Below are 22,796 nucleotides of genomic sequence, written 5' to 3' on the forward strand. Positions count from 1 at the left end.
TGATCCAAAATCCAATTCCCACTAAACAAAACTTACAGCTCACATTATGGTGTTAGATGTGAGAAAAAATACAAAAAACTACAATGTTTAAAAGGGCCTAACGGGGCAGAACGAGGGCATCACTCTCTAAAAATATTTTGAATGAAAGAGTATATCTCCGCCTGACTGCAGCTGGATTCATGTATGAGTTTTTAAAAATATTTTACAAATACAATTTTTTTTTAGCAAAATTTTGAAAAAGAGCTTTTTTATTTTTCAAAGTTTTATTGAAAAAATGTGTTTTAATTGGAGCTTTGCTATCATAAACCATTAAGAGGGCTCTCCGTTCTCCAAAATATCTCAAGTTGATCAAGTCAGTCGTATATAAAAGTAAGGCAAAAGTGAGTCAGCACCACTTGGGCTGGCGGATGCACAAAGCTATGTCACAAAAGTAGCAGATAATTTGAAGGCTGCTAATATTGAAAAATGTGATGTTTTCAAAATATCATGATTTAAGCACAAAAAATAATGTGATAGAAGCAATTTTGCAATAAATTTGATAATTTTTATATACGGTTTAGGGTTACAAATGGGTTAGATTCAGGAAGCTAAATTTTGCAAAATTTGACTGTCCTAACCTATCCGACTTTCCAAAATGTTTTGGGATCAGCGATCCATTTGCAACTCTAATACATAGTAGTGGTACTGCTTGTGGTGGTATACACTTGATTTACATATATGTAAGCTCCAAAAGCAAAATCTGACCATTGAATCATGTTTAGCATATTCTATTTATGTGAAAGTTGATCCTAATATAATGATTTATATCATTTTTAAAACTATTTATGTTAAAGTTGATCCTAATATAATGTTTTATATCATTTTTAAAACATCCTTATTTTCTTAAATTTTGAGCCATTGATTTTACAGCCTAAAAAATAGAATCTTATGTGTCTGAAACATGATAAACCTTATAAAATACTAAATAAACTACGATAAGCACGTCTGCACGGATAGATTTATCACTTGACGCAGCGTGTACCACCGTATGATATCATACTACGGTACGGAACCACTATTGTGTGATATTTTTCTGAAGAAACGAGAATTTCAAAATATCACGAGATTTTCCCGAGAGAAGGAGATGCACGAGGTTGGCACAAAGCGTGGGGCACAACATTGATATATTCGGGAATCAAACGGCACTTTCCCACATTTGCGCTCTCGTAAGGCGGTGGGAAGGGAGGGTTGCACTTATAAAAACTCAACGACCACCATTCTGATCATCACTTCTTCCGGCTATAGGATCTCAGGTATGCTGAAAGAAAGACTACCCACATCTTTTTTTTTTTCTTTTTGTCGGAAAAGATGTTCTTTTCAAATGAGACTATTGAGTCTTCTTTTTGGGGATTCTGTTTTCACTCGCTAGCACGAATAATTGGTTTACTGTATATCCTTTCTTTACAAACAAGTTTGGATTGGGCGTTTGGGTGATAACTTTTTTGGCTATCTGTTCGTTTATTTGTTTGTATAGGACTGCAAAATATTTGGTTTTCTTGGTGATATGGAAATCTCTGTTATTTGTTGGTTGGGTGGTTTTCAAGCGTGATGATATTTGCTGGAGTGGTAGAAATGCATGCTATTTTTTTTGAAAATTTCTAGCCAAAACTTTTGCTGCAATGGAAGTGGATGGCCTTTTAAAACTTTGGTGGTAAAACTCTCTCTTTCTCTCTCTCTCTCTCTTTGTTCTGAACTTCATGTTTTGAATGTTCTCTGATTTGTATTCATATTTTCTTAATTTTCTACTCTGCTGTTCATAAGGTTCCTCCTTTTGTACTGGTATATAATGGATGGGAAATGTTTACTCATGTAAAAAGATTTTGTGTTTGATTTTATTGTGATATCATCACCCAGTTTCAAGAATGTATTGTTGTTAGTTACTATAAGAACTTTGATGTTTGTTGAACTTCGTTATTTATATCAGGTAATGGAACTTCTTCTACTGACCGGGACACTTCGTATAAGTGATGAATTGTGTTGTTTCATAAACAGTTTTATCGCTTTGGTTGAACTTGAGTTGCATCGAACAAGTGATATTCATGAATTGGCATTTGATTTGCGAGTAATTGCTTCTAATGTGTGCTTAATTATTTGTTTTGGGTCTAGTGAAGTTCCTGTCACTTGATCCTTGTTCTAAAATTCCATGAGTTCTCAATTGCTACTGAAGTTAGTTCAAGTGTGTTATATTATGCATAAAGGAAACTTGAAGGCTTGGAAACAAATAAGGGTTTTGACTCTGCCGGCCACATTTAGTAGAATACCTTTTGACTTTTCAATTATTTCAGAATGATATTTGTTGTCTGTCTTGCTTTAAGTTCTTTTTCTTTGGGGAATTTTAAATTCCAGCTTGGACTCAGCCTTAGTCCTATGGTTGATCGGCCAAATAACTTTGACAACTTCTCTTGAGCATTTAGTTCTCGATGGAAGGATACAAAGAGTTGCATCCAGATCCATATTTAATCTGGATTAGGTGAATTGGTCTGAAATGATCTGGCTTTATGACACTGATTATATTCTAGTTTCTGACATTCTGTCGACCTGTCCTACATAATTGGTCATGAGTTGCAAAAGAGTCAGTTATGTATGATTGCTCTGAGTTACCTTGAGCAAACGTTAGTTCAATTTCAAACTTATTTCCATATTTTCTATGATATGAGGAATAATCTAGCTTTTTAGATTCTAAATCTAACTTCATCTTTATCAAAAGAAGTTAGCTTTTTCTACTCTGTGTTGAGTGTTATCAGTCATATCTTTCGATTTATCTGTGTACATGCAAAAAAAAAAAAGAGTGCATAACTTAGAGTTTAGGGATATTGTTAATGACAGATTAGATATTGCTGGAAGCAATGGCCTCTAGAGCTGAAGCTGAAACTGTTGCTGCTCCTGATGACGTGTTGGAATGGGCCCAGAAAGACAAACGCCGGTTCTTGCATGCTGTTTATCGTGTCGGAGATTTGGACAGAACCATAAAGTATGTTCTCTTTTAAAAATGATACACTGTTTTGCGTTCAATTTTTACAAAATAAGATATGGATCAGTGCTCTTATCTAACTTGAGCAATCTGATGTGCTCAGATTCTATACTGAATGCTTTGGGATGAAGCTGTTAAGGAAAAGGGATATTCCAGAAGAAAAATACTCGAATGTTTTTCTTGGATTTGGGCCTGAAGAGTCTACTTTTGTCGTGGAGTTAACCTATAGTACGTACTCATGCTGCCCTGAAAATCCAATCTTGTCTATATTCTTTATCTCTGTGTCTAACTTTATGGAGGCTCAGGTGGCTTGAACTGATCATCCAGCAGTCATTTTATACTACTACAAACTGGAAATTTCTTGTTTGGTCTTTTGCTTTTCTTTTCTTTTCTTTTTCTGTTGCAGAACCATTTCCTGGATATACTTACTGAAAGATTCTCATATTTTTATGCTTGTTCACAGATTATGGAGTTGATAAATATGATATTGGCACTGGCTTTGGGCATTTTGCAATTGCAAGCGAAGATGTATGTATCATGTTGCAAGTTGAATACTTTAATGGATTGATGATATGCTCTAGCTCCCTGTTTTTCATGATGGGGTCAAATGGGTTTCCAGGTATACAAACTGGTTGAAGACATCCGGGCAAAGGGTGGCAAAATCAAACGTGAGCCAGGTCCTGTTAAAGGAGGGACTTCGGTAATAGCATTTGTGGAGGATCCTGATGGTTATGTTTTTGAGCTCATTCAGAGAGGGCCCACACCTGAGCCATTGTGTCAAGTTATGCTTCGTGTTGGAGATCTGGAACGATCCATCAAGTTCTATGAAAAGGTAGAATAAGCTCTTGTTCATCTTGAACCTAATGTTCAAATCTTTTGTTCTAAGGATCATAGGATAATGATGCATGATTGCATGCAATGCTATGTAAACAGTATTTGTATGTTTTTCAATGTGGTGGGTGGTTTTATAGACTATTTTATGCAGTAGTTCTAGAGAGAGAGACGATCCTTCTCAAATTATAGATTATGGGCATAATGAAAACCGACATGCTTAGTTAGTCAACTTATAGAAAAATGATCCTTTGACCTCATAACTGGTTAATAGGTTAGGTATCTGAATCATGCCATTCCTAGTGATACAGAATGGAAGCAGTTGTTTTTGTTTCTCCACATCCTTCTCATGAGAGGGTTACTTGCAACCCCCTGCTGGAAGCTAATGGGATATTTTTAGAACATCATTTCCTCCATACATTATGGTCTCTTATACTGCATAAAACATTGCCGTGGTGTATGTTGTTTGCTGATGATATTGTTTTGATTGATGAGTCTAGAGCTGGGGTTAATGCTAAGTTAGAATTATGGAGACAGACATTGGAAGCAAGAGGTTTTAAGTTGAGTAAGAGTAAGACAGAATACATGGAATGTCGGTTTAGTAAGCAACGAAGTAGTGATGGGAGTGTAGTGAAGCTTAGTGAGCAAGAAATATCGGTGGATGATTGTTTCAAATATTTGGGATCTATCATTCAAAAGTATGGAGAAATTGATGGAGATGTAAATCATAGGATAAAGGTTGGGTGGATGAAATGGAAAAGTGCAACTGGAGTATTGTGCGATCGTAGAATGCCATTGCGGTTGAAGGGAAAGTTTTATAGGACGACTATTAGGCCCGCTTTACTATATGGTACGGAATGTTGGGCTGCCAAGAGACATCATATTCAAAAAATGAGTGTAGCTGAGATGCGTATGCTGAGATGGATGTGTGGAAATACAATAAAAGATAAGATTCGGAACGAGGAGATACGTAAGAAGGTAGGCGTTGCACCCATTGAAAATAAGATGAGAGAGAATCGTTTACGGTGGTTTGGACATATTCGGCGAAGGCCTAATGATGCTCCAATTAGAATGATGGAGAAATGGGAAAATATATTAGTTAAAAGAGGTCGGGGTAGGCCTAGGAAGACATGGATGGAGGTGATAGGAAAGGATATGAATGCTTTGAACCTCACCGAGGACATGGCATTGGACAGAAATGATTGGAGGAGAAGGATTCATGTGGAAGACCCATAATGATTTTCTTTTTTGGTTCATATCGCCGACCCCAATTGTTTTGGGATGAAGGCGTAGTTGTTGTTGTTGTTGTTGTTGTATACTGCATAAAACACTGCCTTGTGTTGCAGTGAAGAGGAGCTAACTCATCAAATACAAGTACTATCAGCCTAATTGTGATGGATGAATTGCAAGTGTAATATCTGTCCTAAAATCAGCATATGCATCACATTTTCTTGATCATTCAATTCAGTGTTCTAGCAGTGGTTGATTGTGAATTATTATTAAGTTGTTCATGCTCATTCCAAGACCAAAGTATCACGAGGACAAAAAAGAATCCCCTTTTGACATGATTTCTTCCTCATATGGATAGATATAGCTCCTATGGAGCAATTATTTAGCAATTACTTTGGTACTCTTAGTAAACTCTGAAGTGAAAAGTGGTTCATGTCTATGTAGTCAAAAGCGCTAGGTGTTGCCTAGTCAGTAGACCTCTAAATGACTAGTCGAAGATTAGGCGGACTAGTCGGTACCGAAGTTTCCAGTTGAGGAAGCGGGAGCGAGAAGCGATTCGGGAAGCGAGAAGCTATTCGGGAAGCGAGACACTTCTAAAATTTTAGAAAGCGGAAAGCGTAGGATGACTTAGAAGCGAACTAGGAATCATTTTGGAAGCAAAAAGGGAAGCAAACTGAAAGCGAATCAGGATTCAAAGGGGGGACGAAGATGGAAGCGACTTAGGATTTGAAGGAGGATGAAGAAAGAAGCAATCTAGGATTTAAGTGAGAAGCAAAAGGGAAGTGAATAGAAATCGAAAGGGGAGCAAAAATGTAATTATGTTTTTTTTAATATACCAAAATATAAGATTTGTGTTATCATTGACAAAATAAAACATGAGTATCTAAAAACTAAATCATATATGCAAAGTGTAACCATTTAACAAATACATATGTTGCAAGCATTTAATAAATAATATATCAAGTAAAATTCACAATTCATTATTCATGTAGCAACCATTTAACCAATACATCATGTTGCAGTTAATAAATAATACATCAAAAAGATCCATAATTCATATTCTTGTTGCAACTATTAAATAAATGCATCATGTTGCAACTATTAAACAAATGCATCCTGTTGCAACTTTCTAGCATTTAATAAATAATACATCAAGAAAAAATCATAATTCATATTCCTGTTGCAACCATTTAACAAATGTATGCAAACATTTAATAAATAATACATTAAAAAAACTAAGAAAATTGATTAAGAAGCATAACTTTTTCAAGAAAAGAATCAAATGACTTGTTATTTGATGTTGTGATCTCTGCAAGATAGAAAATAAAAAATTACACATTTAAGTACTAATATAAAAGCATAATTTTGAAGCAAAGAACAAGCAAATAATCTTGCATCACAAAAGTACATGCATCAGTCTAAACTCTAAAGACTATATATAACAGTTTGTGCATAGAATCATGCCAAAATAAATGTATGTTAACAAGCCAAGATTTTAACATATATGCCTACATTCTATAAAGTTACAAACCAAGATTTTAACATGCCATAAATAGTCAAGACACCTGAGTTATAGCACTTAGAGTCTTAGACTCTAATCATGATTTAGAGAACCTCTATTAAAGCTCAACAACATTCAATTGGAATGTAAAATGTAAAAGCATGGGTTTATGTGCAATAATGCAATAATGCAAAATTGCAAATGCTAAGCAACTTTTTATAAAATACACTTAGCCAAGATAACAAATAAATTTAGATTTTTTAAACATGAAATCGAGGAAGAAATCATAGATCCACCAAAATAAACATTAAAAAACAACACTCAGATGACAAAATCATCATTTTGTTCATGTAAGACATGAAGAAACTGTCACCTAAATAACCAAATAAACATAAAACCAAGGTTGTCCGTTACTTTTTGCCTTAACAATATGATACACACTCGTATCGTGATACGGGTTTGGCACACAAACCTTTGAAAAAGAACAATTTCTGATCAAGAATTTGACTTTTGGTGTTAGCAGTATAATATTTGATCATGGAGAATTGGCTGTTCTTACTTACAGTGATAGGCATTGTTATCAGTAATATTTTGAAAATATCGCAAGAAATTTTGATATTTTAAGGCTGCAGATAATATCAGGAAAATCTTGTGATATTTTCAAAATATCGCTAAAATGAAATTACCATGATACTTTTACTATATTCTTTTAAAGAATCTTATTTTTATATATTTTAAGTTCATATTTTTCTATTTTTTTATTTTTTTTACTTTTGGTTTTAGTATAATATTTGATCATGGACAATTATCTGTGGTTACTTACAAAAATAGTCACTGATATTGGCAATATTCTGAAAATATCTTAGGAAATTCCGATATTTTAATGTAGTTGATAATATTGGAAAAATACCACCACATTTTCAAACCTCTTCAATTATATTTTTGTAAAGAAAACAATAGTTCAGAACCCTAATTTAATTAAATAATTTTATGAGACTTGTATGTAGTTTGTATGCTAAGATCAACATACATAGGTAAGATTGTGGTTGAACCATGAGAGCTAACCTAGGATTCTGGAACTATTTAGAGATCCATTTGTGATTGAATGATTGAAAACATATAATATGATAGTTGATATAAATGTTAGTTTTGTGTTGATTATTAGTGTTTAACTAATTTTAAACACATACGTGAATGCGTGATAAAGTGAATGTATACTCCTGTATACCTTATTTGATTTCTAGTTCGTATAATCCGAAATAGGCATATGCTGTCAAATTTTCAGATGATTTATTTCGGACAGAACTACGGGAGGTTTGATTACCATTTGGATACGTAGGCAAGAATCATTTTGATTCTGCAACCTCTAATAATAACTTTAATGTTCAAGGTTCTCTTGTATATTAGTAAGGGCATTATTGTCATGTAATTTTTGTTGTTTCTAATATATAAAGAAAATAGGGCACAATCTCCCTCATTGGGAATCATGCAGCTTCACAGCCCCAACATCTCTCTCTCTCTCTCTCTCTCTTTGCTGCAGAACTTTTCTGGTACAATGAAAAATCTCACAATTGTAACATTAATAAATTTCATGCTTAAAATGTCATTTCCAATGGCCTAATTGTTGTGATACCCAATGAAGTTTTGAGTATTGTGTTGTGTGTCAGTGTGGAAATAGAGTGTACTGGTGGTGTAGATTTGAATTTTGTCCCATAGGTGTCCTTATCTGATCCCTAAATTACCCATCTTTTATTACTCAAAAATCCAAATGCATGTTAGTGATCTTTCTTTCATAAAATATGGTTTTGAATGGCCTAGTTATATAATGTCAAATGAAAGCCTGAACATTGCGATGATAACGTAAGTACAGAAGTGATAATGGAGCACATTTGTTGCATAGCTGTCAATTGTGGCATGTAATTTTGACCCTTTCTAGAATCATTTACCTGTGTCAACTACCTAGTTTTTCTGTTCAAATTTCAATCCTATGCTAATTGGTGCCATGTTCTGCAGGCATGTGGAATGAAGTTGGTGAAGAAAACTGACAGGCCTGAGTACAAGGTAAATTTGTTCATCTTATATTTGACATTGACCTTAAATAGTTATCTATTCTTATTCTGGCTGAGGTTCCTTGCCACCTGAATATGCGGATTCATGGCTAAGTTAACAGTTGTTTATCGAAATATCAGTATACTGTAGCAATGCTTGGATATGCTGAAGAAGAGAAGACAACAGTCTTGGAGCTGACATACAATTACGGGGTGACCGAGTACACCAAAGGCAATGCATATGCACAGGTCAGGAATGATCCAGTTAGCAACTTTCAATTTCGCAATTGTTTATTCTGTTGATGCAGTGCAAATTTGTAAGCACTTTGGTCATTTGATCTAGGTTGCTCTCAGTACTGAAGATGTTTATAAAACTGCTGAGGTTGTTCGTCGGGCTACACAAGAGCTAGGTGGGAAAATAACCCGGGAGCCAGGTCCTATTCCAGGAATCAATACTAAAATCACCTCTTTCCTTGATCCTGATGGCTGGAAAGTGGTAAGTTTGTACTCTTTAACTATCATGATGTTGCTTTATAAATCATCAGGCACTTTGGGTTAGTGTGCATAAATCCAGTCTGCTAGTTTGTTATCTACTTTGAGTCATGACTTGACAGCATCTGATTTATCAAGAATACACATAAGTCTGGTTGATTACATCACTTTGATCTGGTTTTCTACATTTGGAAGCAAAACTGGTCACAAACTAATTGTGAATTGAGGGACAGATATGTGCATGCAATATGTCAGAATATTATTTATGTATAAAAAAGAGCAGCGGATAAGCACCTCAGTAGGCTGGGGCCTTTAGGCTAAGGTTTGATAATTAATATTATTCATGTAATAAAAGGGCAGGGGGGGGGATAAGCACTTCAGCACATATCTGCATTTCGTCATGAATGCAAGGTAAGATTTTAAATTCATGTGTATCTCTATTTTAAATCCATGTGAATCTCTATTTTCTGTCATTAGTAAAAGGTGAGAAAAACCATAGTTCAATTTGCCTACATTGTGAGGTTGCATTGCATCCACGAATATGCATTACAATTGGAAGCAAAACTGGTCACAAACTAATTGTGATTTGAGGGACAGATATGTGCATGAAATATGTCAGAATATTATTTATGTATGGAAAAGAACAGCGGATAAGCACCTCAGTAGGCTGGGGCCTTTAGGCTAAGGTTTGATCATTAATATTATTCATGTAATAAAAGGGCAAGGGGATAAGCACCTCAGCACATATCTGCATTTTGTCATGAATGCAAGGTAAGATTTTAAATTCATGTGTCTCTATTTTAAATCCATGTGAATCTCTATTTTTTGTCATTAGTAAAAGGGGATAAGCACCTCAGCACATATCCGCCTGTGTAGTTATACACTGCCGGTCCCAAGCCCGGATAAAGGAGGAGGGTTGCGGTAGGCCTGTGACAGCCAGCATAAAAACTGTCATATCCTATGAAAATGAACCAATATGAGAATTTCGTTGGGGCGTTCCCTACTGAGCGACGCGCTGTACTCTCTAGGCCCGGAGGCAGTGATAAATGTGCAAGGGTTGCTAGGTCGTCGCCCAGAAGCGACGCGTCACACCGGCGCCCGGGTGTGGTGTCAAATAGGCAAGGGTTCTCTCACTTTGTTGGACGGGTGGGGGTAAAGAAGTTAGTCCAAGACCGTAAAATTAGGTTAGCCACTTGGAACATAGGGTCTTTAACTGGTAAGTTGGTAGAGTTAGTAGATGTTATGTGTAGGAGAAAGATTGATATTTTATGTCTTCAAGAGACCAAATGGGTAGGTGAGAAAGCTAAAGTGATAGAACCTTGGGGATATAAGATTTGGTATACAGGAATAAATAGGAATAGGAATGGAGTAGGGATTGTTATGAGTCGTCAGTTTATAGATAATGTAGTTGAGGTCCGTAGGAAGGGTGATAGAATTTTACTTATTAAATTAGTATTAGGTACGGATATTATTAATATTATTAGTGTTTATGCACCTCAAGTAGGTTTAGATGATTCCATTAAGCATCAATTTTGGGAAGATTTAGATGGAGTAGTACAAGAGACATCTTATGGAGAAAAGCTTTTCATCGGCGGTGACCTTAATGGACATGTAGGCATTAGTAGGGATGGATTTGAGAATATCCATGGAGGCTATGGTATAGGAGAAAGAAATGAAAGTGGAGAAAGGATTTTAGATTTTTGTTTGTCCTATGATATGATCTTAACAAACACTTGGTTTAGGAAGAGGGAGTCTCACCTAGTAACATTTAAAAGTGGGGTTAATACGAGTCAGATAGATTTTTTCCTACTTAGAAAGAGAGATAGGGGTTGTTGCATCGATTGTAAGGTTATACCAGGAGAAAGTGTAGCTACACAACATAGAGTCTTAATTTTAGATCTTAGAATTAGACAATGCCGCAAAAGGGATAGACATAGGATAGATCCTAGAATTAAGTGGTGGGCACTGAAAGGAGCTAAACAAGGAATGTTTGTAGAGCAGGTAGTTAAGGAAGTTGATTGGTGTCTCGAGGAGGATTCAGAATCAATGTGGAATAAGATAGCGGGTGGTATGAGAAAAGTAGCTAAGGAGGTATTGGGTGAGTCTAAAGGCGGTGCACCACTAGGTAAGGATACATCATGGTGGAACGAGGATGTCAAATTAGCTATTAAGGTTAAAAGAGAGTGTTATAGAAATCTAAGTAAGAGTCGTGATAATGAGAATTTGGAGAAGTATATGATAGCAAAGAAGGAAGCTAAAAAAGTTGTTCGAAACGCGAGGGCTAAGGTATATAAGGAGGTTTATGACAAGTTGGATACCAAAGAAGGCGAGAAGGATATTTATAGGCTTGCAAAGATGAGAGATAGAAAATCGAAGGATTTGGGTATGGTTAGATGTATCAAAGATGAAACGCAAAGGGTTTTAGTCAAAGATGAGGAGATTAAGGAGAGATGAAAAGATTATTTTGATAAGCTATTTAATGATAGTCATGCTCAAGATCTTGGAGACTTCTCCATTCCTTTTCATGAGATAAATCGTGACTTCATGCGCAAGATTCAAAAGAAAGAAATTGCAGAGGCTTTGAAGAAAATGAAATCAAGAAGGGCAGTTGGCCCAGATGGTATACCTATCGAGGCTTGGAAATGCTTGGGAGAGAAAGGTTTAGAATGGTTGACAAATCTTTTTAACTTGATTTGGCGAACAAATAAGATGCCTAATGAGTGGAGGAAGAGTACTTTGGTGCCTTTATATAAGAATAAGGGTGATATACAAGATTGCACAAACTATCGTGGTATAAAACTCATGAGTCATACTATGAAACTTTGGGAGAGGGTGATTGAGTCTAGGTTGAGGAAGGTTGTCATGATATCGGAGAATCAATTTGGTTTTATGCTTGGAAGATCAACTATGGAAGCTATACATCTTCTTAGACAACTTATTGAAAGATATAGAGAGAGGAACAAAGATTTGCATATGGTTTTTATTGATTTAGAGAAGGCATACGATAGAGTACCTAGGGACGTTCTCTGGTGGACAATGATGAAGAAAGGTGTTTCTCTCAAGTACATTAGTATAATTAAAGATATGTATGAAGGAGTAGTAACCAATGTCCGCACTTGTGGAGGGGTGACAACCAATTTTCCGATAACGGTTGGGTTACATCAAGGATCTGCTTTAAGCCCTTTCCTATTTGCGATAGTGATGGATGAGCTTACGAGATCAATTCAAGAAAATGTACCGTGGTGTATGTTGTTTGCTGATGATATTGTTTTGATTGATGAGTCTAGAACTGGGGTTAATGCTAAGTTAGAATTATGGAGACAGACATTGGAAGCTAGAGGTTTTAAGTTGAGTAAGAGTAAGACTGAATATATGGAATGTCGGTTTAGTAAGCAACGAAGTAGTGATGGGAGTGTAGTGAAGCTTGGTGAGCAAGATATACCGGTGAATGATTATTTCAAATATTTGGGATCCATCATTCAAAAGTATGGAGAAATTGATGGAGATGTAAATCATAGGATAAAGGTTGGGTGGATGAAATGGAAAAGTGCTACTGGAGTGCTGTGCGATCGTAGAATGCCATTGCGGTTGAAGGGAAAGTTTTATAGGACGACTATTAGACCCGCTTTACTATATGGTACGGAATGTTGGGCTGCCAAGAGACATCATATTCAAAAAATGAGTGTAGCTGAGATGCGGATGCTTAGATGGATGTGTGGAAATACAATAAAAGATAAGATTCGGAACGAAGAGATACGTAAGAAGGTAGGTGTTGCACCCATTGAAAATAAGATGCGAGAGAATCGTTTACGGTGGTTTGGACATATTCGGCGAAGGCCTAATGATGCTCCAGTTAGAAGGTTGGAGAAATGGGAAAATATATTAGTTAAAAGAGGTCGGGGTAGGCCTAGGAAGACTTGGATGGAGATGATAGGAAAGGATATGAATGCTTTGAACCTCACCGAGGACATGGCGTTGGATAGAAATGATTGGAGGAAAAGGATTCATGTGGAAGACCCAAAATGAATTTCTTTTTTGGTTCATATCGCTGACCCCAATTGTTTTGGGATGAAGGCGTAGTTGTTGTTGTTGTTGTTGTTGTTGAATCTCTATTTTTTGTCATTAGTAAAAGGTGCGAAAAAACATAGTTCAATTTGCCTACATTGTAAGGTTGCATTGCATCCACTAAGAGTTTATTCAAAGTTTGTCCAAACCTCAATTGATGGCTGCTCAGAAGTTCTGAGCAAAAGCCAGACGAATGACATGTACAACCTATAGTGCCTTTGATGTATTCTCTGATCTAGTTCAACATATTTTTTTATAACTTTTAAATGTATGTCTCTGTTAATTAATGCTAATGAATTTTATATGAGCAATATCATGAGAAAATGTTTCATTGAAAGCATCACCCTATGTAAGTAGTATATGTATATCCATTTTAAACTTTTCTGTTTCCTATACCTATTCAGCTAATTTCCCTGAAGTTGGTTCATGCATTTGAAGTGGACCGTATATTTGTATTAACCATTAGGAAGTTTGCTCTTTTAGACAGATAATTCTGTCTTTTCTATCAGCCTCAATGGAAGGATAGCTGAGATGCACTTTTCTTTGTCAAATAGGCATCAGTTATCACTAACCAAATGCATAAAATTTCATCCATATGTTAAATATTGAGGATGTTGATAATGTAATTAAACAGCAAAAAGGTACGTCTAAACCTGTACATCAGATTGGAATGAGCATTGGAGCTTCTTAGTTGCACAAGATTTTCCACATTCGAATTTGTTTCCATGGGTCATTGGATAGAGTTGAATGCAATTCGGGTTTGGTTAATCAAAGACTTCCCTAGCTGCATCAATCAATTAAATAGATGGAAAGCAATAAATGAGTTTTTTGTTTAAAAATATATTTGAACCTAGTAGCCCAACATTATCTTGCCAGAACATGAGACTTGCAATTCTGAGAGATTACCTGAATTTGAATATTAAATATGTGAGAGTTAATGAAATGCCTGTTGTCTTGTCAGACTTGGAGATTGACTGTCTTTCATTGGAGATTGGATGACTCCTGTCAGATTGACGAATATGTTAGCCATGTTCCCTGGCTTCCTGACTGGCTGGCTACTTTTCAAATTTAGATGATCTTTGAGTTTCCCATTCAAAGCTGCAGGGAGTGTGGCTACGCTATTTGACATATTTACAAGAATACTCTCAGTTGCCTAGGCTTATCAATTCATTTAGTGACTGGGAAGTCACTCTCTTATCCTGTAACAGACCTTGAGGATCTAGAGAGACAGAAAACTGTGTAAATGTATTCGCCTTATGTCTGTGTTTTGCTTTCTTGGGCCACTTAGGTGTGGTGATTATGGCTTCGGGTTCAAGATACCTAAATTTGGACATATAGGATCTTCTGCACTGTAAGCAATGCCATCAGATGTGAGATTAATGGCCGAGTACTAGCTCAATGGAGAACTTAGAAGAGATTAATAGGTTTAGCTTAGGTCTAGCCTTTCATTTTGAGGAGGATCAGGATCTTCCTTTCGAGTTAATTCATGATCTACGGATGATCTTTGTCTTATCAAGGTGTGAAAGAGGCGACTTATTTAGTATTGGCGCATGCATGGTTCTACACACCAAGCAGCTGAGTACTAGCTCAATGGAGAACTTAGAAGAGATTAATAGGTTTAGCTTAGGTCTAGCCTTTCATTTTGAGGAGGATCAGGATCTTCCTTTCGAGTCAATTCATGATCTACGGATGATCTTTGTCTTATCAAGGTGTGAAAGAGGTGACTTTATTTAGTATTGGCGCATGCATGATTCTACACACCAAGCAGTCGGATACCGATCCTGTATTATAATGTCATTTTTCCTAGGTTATTCGAATTTTATTATTGGATTTAGTGACAATATTGTTAAATTTTCTTGCTTGTGTTCCAATACCACTGTGAGACACTTGTATGATATATCAGATAACGGTGATGTGATGAATTATTATACCAATGTCTTTAATTAATTTGTAGTCTGTAAATTATGCTATGGACCTGTTATTCTTGGTATATATATTAAAGCAAAACCATATGTTTATTATGGGGTGTTTTATATGTTTACTGCTATCTGTAGTTTATTAACACCACAAAGTTTCACCTGTGATTATCCTGTAATTATATGTTTCAGGTTTTCGTGGACCATTCGGATTTCCTAAAGGAGCTTCCCAAAGAAGAATGATTACATGAAGGATATCTGTTTCTCGCTCTGCCTATTTCTGGTTGTTGGCCTAGTTAATGCTGTCTAGAATAAAGGGCTGCTAGCATCCAAGACAACGTATGCTTTCCTCCTTCTTGGGTGTCATTATGCGCAAGTAAAATGTCTAGTAGTATTGGAGTTAACATTGGGTTCTCTAGCTTTGTTTGGTGTCTTCAATACTTTATGTACTTGCATATGGACTTAAGCATCTTCTGATCCTGAGGAAAACTGACATCTATTGTGGCTGCAATTATGTGTGTGTCCGCGCACAATGCATGTACACATGTGTGGCTAAGATTATCAACGTACAATATGAACATCCAACAAATACTGGTATCGTTAATTGGATCTAAATCTAAAAAGATTTGAGCCCAAGGGAAAGTTGGCAACCCAGCAACAGGTCAGGCACAATGTTATCGGTATCGGTGCATATCGGCCTTTAGAAAATCAAAATCGATACAACTGCAAGCCTGAATAGGCTATTTTTAATGAATGTAAAAAAATGCCAAAAATAATTTTTAATATTATTTTAAAATTATTTTAATGGTTTTAACACATGTTATGATTGACACTATTTTTGGGCCGATATGATTCATTTGCGTATTGGCATCGGCCGATTCTCTCGGTGGCCAAATCATACCGATACTGACAACATTGGTCAGGTAGATTCATGTTGCCAGGTATTGGGCTTTCTCATGCTGCATGGGCCACCGCATGCTCTCAGTCCCGGTAGCTTAGCTCCTTTCTCCTCAAGAGAGAGAGAGAGAGATGATTTTAATCCTAGATTCAATTCAGCGTTGAAAAAAGATGCAATAATGTTAAGTAGATGCTATATGGACTTGGTCGGTTCAGCCATATGGAGCCAAAAAGACCATTATTTTTGGCTGCACTAAACAAATAGATTCTTTCCTGTGGATGGCAAATAAGCATTAAACACAATGAACATCTCAACAACATGAAAGAATTTAATTATGTAAATAGGACTCTTGGAGAGAATGGCGGCCTCAGCACAATTCACAAGACGGGTATTATAACTACTGTAGCATTATTATGTTCACGGTTTTCTCTGCATGCTCCTGAAAAAATAAATCCACCCACTTGACAACGAGAGAGAGAGAGAGAATTTGATGAACTTCATTGACTTGGAGTTTCTAACTTCATCTTGTATCCTCCGAGCACCAAGAACCAAAATGTAACATCAAATGGAGACGGTCTGTCTGCTGGAAATCGAGTCTATGTATGCACATCCATGGGATAGGACCCAAGAACTCTAAGAAATGTAGCAAATTCCTGTACAAAATGGTCTTCAGTAAGTGCTGAAGGAGCTTTTTAATAAAAAAACAAGGACTTGGAGCAAAAACCTCCTACAAAATATGCTAACAGACATCACAGAGACCAAACAAGTGACAAAAAATTTCGTCCAATGGATGAAACAATTGAACGTAGAATACGAGAGAGAAATGCTTGTCAAAAAACAACAGGTTTAAGAGAATGTTTCTGGATATTCTCGTTCACCAGATTATTCAGATGCTCTTTCAATTGGTTATCAATTACAATTATGAAAACAAAAAACAACAATCGGTAATGCTTGGCAGCAATGTTAACTCAGATGCTCTTTCAAGTGTTGGTTATCAAAACATGATAAAAATAATGGCCAAAAGATGTTTGCTAGCATTGTTTCTTAGAAACCTACAACACATTTAAATCTTTGGAAACCTACAACACATTTTATCTTTGGCATGTTCAAACCTTTTATCAGCTCTCATTAAAGTTTTATAGTTTGGAAGAATGCACAAACTATCCCTATAATATGGCCTAGCTCTGACAGTCACTGGATAAATACTTGCTAGTCATTAGTTGTATTACTTTGTCACGAGTCTGAAACTAATGCACAATTCCTGATATCAAGAACAGATTACAGTGGGGTGTTAGGCAATCGATAAACAACTCTGTACCAGATTTATGAGAAGGGAAAGTAGGTTGGACATGATGGCCAGATGGTTGTGTCACGGGTATCTTTATAAAGGGTTGTTAAGTTCAAGTTGCACGCATGGCACAAGAAAAGATGTGAAAGTCCAAGAAGGAACATAAGAGATGTCTTTGGCTACTTTTCAAAACTAAACCAGGTTCCTTAATGACATGGTTGGCAGGTATGAACAACAATTCTTACAATATCCTCACAAGATCCTAGAAGTTGATGCATGCATGAAGTTTAAATGTGTAAGACTGTTTGGAAACATGTCCATCACAGTCCTGTTAATTCCAGATAAACCCAAAAGTAGAATTTTGAATATCATTAAAAACACTAAATCCAGAAATGGGATAGGTTGGAGTCAATGGAAGGCTGCAACTGGATTCAAGCTCTAGAATGGGCTTTTATTGTCTATTTAAAAGTATTCTCACATAGGTACAATATTGATTAGTCAATTTGAGGTAAAGTAATTGGGCTACATCTTAGTAGTGAGGGGTACCATATAAAGGACCTTATCATTTTGAAATGCAAATGCATGGGGCCTCAATATCAATTGGAAGATGCAGACATAATAACTTTGGGAAATTCAGGGTCACATGAAGGTGTTTAGTGGACTGTTTGCATAGAATACAATGCAACTCTGCACTGTTACTGCAACGTGTTATTATTCTTATTTATTGAAACTTCAATACAGAAATGAATGTATGTAGAAATATGCAGACGAGCCTTTGTATATTTAGGTTACAGTTTTATAATAGCTCTTGGCTTGCGGCTCAAGTGCCACATAGGGAACATGGGAATAATAGGTTGATGCACTGCATGCAGCTGCTCATAGCACAATGTGTTCTACATGTTGGAGATGAGAGGGCTGTGATGTGGATCTCAAACACCTGATAGTAGTGGTTGATCATTGTATGTTGTATAATCTTATAAGATTCAAGTAGGATGGTGTACCTCAGTTGACAAAGGTGAAGTGCATTCATTGTCATTCTTTAGGAAACACTAACTCTCTGGAAAGATTTTAGCTAACAAACATGTGGTTCATAGTTCCAATTATCTATGACCAGTATCTGATAGTTGATTATAGCATGTTTATGAGACTAATTGGATGGTCACACCAGGGTTCACAAAGTTAAAGCTAACTCAGTTGCAAAGTCAACCACCACGTAGGACATAATGTTAAAATATGTGTACTCGTATATATATATATATATATATATATATATATATATATATGTGTGTGTGTGTGTGTGTGTGTGTGTGCAATACCCGATAGGGGTATTTTTGTCTTTTTGCATTTGCTATATAGTTGTTTTTAGAAAACAACTATTTATTTTTAGAATTAGTTTATATTTTATATTTTTTTTGTTTTTTATTTCACGCAAGTGGGGGCCCCACATAGATTCGTTGGGGCCTCCAACGGTCACAAATGTGACCGTTGGGGGCTCCCAACGTCTCTATGGGGAGCCCCTTTTGGCCACTTCTTTTCCTCTCTTCTTTGTGCATAAATAGGGGCTTTCCCCTTTGTATTTATGACTTCTTGTAGGAGCTTTTGCTCCATTGTAATGGGTGTTACACCCTTCTTCTCTTCAATAATATTAACTTATGCCTTATAGTGGGTTTATGTGTTAACACATTATGTGCTTGTGTTTTCCCCTTTGGTGGGTATATCCGCACTTCATGTGCATGTATATTGGTTCATTATTGAACCTAATGTATTCAAAGTCGTTTCCTTACATGGTATCAGAGCAAGGTTGAGATCGAGTTGCTCTTTGTTGCATCGGGAAGCGTGCTATTCAAAAAATTTTAAAGAAAAATGGTGAAGTCCTCATTTCTCTCTTTTGTTTCTTAAAATTATTCGGTATGCATTATATTTCTTTAAGTATTGTGCATTATAAAGAATTAGATATGTTTTGCATATGTGTTCTCTTTGTCTTTATGAGTTTGGGTTCTTAACATTTCATTGAACTTTTTTCGTATATTATTCTTTTTCGTATGTCTTTTCTTGAAAGTCTTTTATTGGTAAATTCTAAAACCGGTGAACTTGTTTTTCGAATAATTAAATATGTGATTGCTCAAAACATGGTCTAATGGGTCGATAAAAAATTATGACCATTGGAATTTTTGAATTTATACCTAATTTTGGTTGTAAGAATACCATTTATATGAAAAATAAGTCTTTTAAGAAAGTTATGTTAAAAGTAAAATGTTTGTGAGATATGTAGCATTGCTCACATACTCTCATCATAATTGTTGGTTCATATTAAAGGTATGTGTTTATCCACTAAAATGTCCTATATGAGGCTTTTCATAATATCATGTGATTGACATATATTAACTATGAAAAATTCCTTATTAATTTTTTATTTTCCTACCTAATGAGTTCTTTTCATAAGAACAATATTTGATTAAGAAGGCATTTTATAATACCGGTTGAATTAAGTTTTAAAAATGATCTCATGAAATATGGTTATTTTCTTTACATTCTTCAATTCAATTTCAAGAATGTGTTTTATTATAAAATTTATGATCTTCATTAATGTTTGTTGCATACTTATTACATTAGGAGTTGGTTATAATCTATTAAGTCATATGTTTTTAATAATATTATAAATTTTTGTTTATAGATTTATGCTATAACGCAATCCTATTATTCTTTTTTGTTGGGATTTTCTCCACTTTAATGAAGTTTTCCCTCTTCCTTTCGTATGTACCCTCTTTTGGGGATTTGTTTTTATGTTGGATCTCTCTTTGAGAGGCCTTTTGATCCTTGTGAATCTTCTTATGAGTATATACTCTTTGAGAAGATTTCATGATTGTTATAAGCTTCTTTTTAAATGACAATATTGGTTTTTATGAGATTTTTTAAATATTACCATCTTTATGAATGCTTGAGTGCTCTCTCTCTTTTTTCAATAAGAGTTGTTTATATTGTCTTCTTTAGGGCTTGTGTTTGTTTTGTCCCTTAGTGGACTTGTGAGATTGTTTCTTTTATCGTTATAAGTGCTCCCGCAATATCTTGTTATATGTTGTCCTAAATTTGTTATTTGCTCATTTTAAGATTATTGTCATTCAACATCTTGTATTGCGTAAAAATGCATCTATTATTATTTGATGTGCATATAATTGCACTTTATATCTATCATAGTTAAAGGCTTGATTTGATTCTTGGATTATTTCAAATCGGTTCTTGCACATGACGTTGCTTAATATTCTATGTTGTGTTTGTGGCATAAATAAGCCTTTTGATATAAATGACTTCTTTTTAAATATTTGATCATGATTAAGCATAATTCGGGTTTATGCAAAATTATTGTTGTGATTGATTATATTGGACCTTTGATTTGATTTTTTTCAAATCGGCCCGCTTTGTAAAATCACGTATTTGGAAAATGATTTCCTTATGTGTTCTTTGTCTTTTTATGGCATTTATTTTTGATATGATGCATCAATCTTTTTTGGCCTTGTTATTGTTATATTAAGAGATGTTTGTTGAGGTGAGTTATGGGCATCTAGTGTTTTAGGTTGTCAACTTGTAGTTTGACCCTAAAATGACTTGTTATGTGATCTCTAATTATGTGTGTCACTCATTTTTGGTCATTATTTTTATGGATGTTCTTTATTATGTGAACTTGTGATAGATATATGATTGTTGGAACCTTAAATGTTTTAAGGTATATTAAAATCAATGTTTTATTTGTTATATGTTTGTCATTATAAGTCTTATTGCCTCAAAAGTCTTTTCCTTTTATAACTCTTATCTAAGTGTCATCATATATAGACAAGAATTTTATTACACCTTTGTGTGTCGGTAGCCCTTTGTTGGCTTTGTTCTCTTGGTCTAGTAGCTGAACACACTTGTCTTGAGTGTTATTATATGTAGACAAGGCACGTTGATTCGCACCATGGTGTGTGATTTTAGTCTATGTTGGCATTTGTGTCATTGTTCTAGTCGCTGAGATGTATGCTCCTGGTTGACTTCTTTCACTCATTTCAAGTGTCATTTTATGTAGACAAGAGATGTATTGTGTTTTAGCCCATGGTTGGCTTGATACTCTTGTTCTAGTAGCTGAACATACTTGATCTTGAGTGTATTTTTACGTAGACAAGAGATGCTTTTGGTCTATGTTAGCGTGTATTCTCTTGTTCTTGTCGTTGATGCACTCATTTCAAATATTATTGCATGTAGACAAGAGGTTCTTTTACACACCTTTGTGTGTGTCTTTGGCCTTTAATGACATTATATTTATGTTCTTGATCTGGTAGCTTATACACTTGATTTGTGGGTTTTGGAGGACTAATGAGGTAGTTGCTTATAGTGGATGAACTATTGTTGAAATTTATGAAATTTCATTCATATTTTGTCTTTTAAAGATACAAGTGAATAATATCATTAATATGCATATTTTAAAATCAAATTGATTTTTTGGCATTTAATCTACATACTAAGTGCTTATGGTTTTGACCACCTTTGTATTTGATATGCAAAATGAGTTTTTGGAATTGCAATCATTTGAGTGAGATGTTCCTAAATATGTAAGGTTCTCTACTCAAATAACATTCATTCTTGAATCTTAACCTTTAACAACTAACCTAACTTTAGATATTTCTAAAGATCCATCACATTTAATTTTAACTTTATACACTCACCTGTGAAGAGACACAAATAATCAAGTTTCCAAATAACTTGATAAATCAAACATTCACAACATATGCTAGACCAAAATAGCATTCAAATACAAATACTAAAATAGCAAACACTTCACGACACAACTGAAAAAAAAGTGCATCAAATGCACTATAAATTTAATATATGTGAGAGGAGAAACCCTCTATATTCAATGTCTTTACAATGGGCAGCATGCCCTTATTTATAGAGGTCTGTACATGAAAAGAGCTGTTGGGCTACTCCCAACGGCTCTAATTAGAGCTGTTGGGAGTAGCCCAACAGATCTTAGTCAAACAGTCAACATTCTGACTGTTTGACAGATCTTGACAGTCAACAATGACTGTTTGCTAAAAAAGACAAACAGAATAATAAAAAAAAGGAAATAAAAATACAGAAATAAATAAATAGTTATATATATATATATATACACACACACACTCTTGTATTATGAAGAGTATGCATATATATATATATAAATATATATTCAAGTATATACATATATATGTTATTTTCTAACAGTCTCTCTCAAACTTATGGTGAAATCACCGAAAGTTTGTCAAGTAAAAAGTTGAATCTTGGTGAGTGTAGATTGGTACAGTAGAGAACCAAGAGAGAGAAAAGAGAGAGAGAGAGAAAGAGTCGTTCTCATTATCAAATTAGGTCTAATCTCCTGTTTAAGTAGAGATTAGCCAAAAGAATAAAATTACAGTTAGGTCCTTTATTATTTATAAAATATAAGAAACAACCTTAAGCATGGATAAAACTCTAATTAGTCGACTTATATTAGCACTCCCCCTCAAG

General features: G+C 35.1%; 2 protein-coding genes across 2 annotated transcripts in view; one reads left to right on the forward strand and one right to left on the reverse strand.

Annotated features, from left to right (window-relative positions):
- Positions 1-1,189: 1,189 nt before the first annotated feature.
- LOC149822849 (lactoylglutathione lyase GLX1-like) lies at positions 1,190-15,582 on the forward strand. The gene is made up of 9 exons (XM_089980118.1): positions 1,190-1,292; positions 2,866-3,010; positions 3,114-3,238; positions 3,474-3,538; positions 3,630-3,842; positions 8,586-8,633; positions 8,762-8,869; positions 8,964-9,116; positions 15,286-15,582. The coding sequence occupies exons 2-9, from the start codon at positions 2,886-2,888 to the stop codon at positions 15,334-15,336; spliced, it is 888 nt and encodes a 295-aa protein (XP_089836244.1). The 5' UTR covers positions 1,190-1,292; positions 2,866-2,885; the 3' UTR covers positions 15,337-15,582.
- Positions 15,583-16,295: 713 nt separating this feature from the next.
- The window catches only part of LOC149822850 (arogenate dehydratase/prephenate dehydratase 1, chloroplastic-like), a 30,352-nt gene continuing 23,851 nt past the window's right edge, over positions 16,296-22,796 (reverse strand). The window contains exon 11 of the mRNA XM_089980117.1: positions 16,296-16,644. Within this exon, the coding sequence (XP_089836243.1) occupies positions 16,588-16,644 (57 nt within the window). The 3' untranslated portion in view covers positions 16,296-16,587. The remainder of the gene's footprint in view (positions 16,645-22,796) is intronic.

The sequence above is a fragment of the Nuphar pumila genome, chromosome 11, assembly GCF_984573655.1.
Source record: "Nuphar pumila chromosome 11, dmNupPumi1.hap1.1, whole genome shotgun sequence".
NCBI lineage: Eukaryota > Viridiplantae > Streptophyta > Magnoliopsida > Nymphaeales > Nymphaeaceae > Nuphar > Nuphar pumila.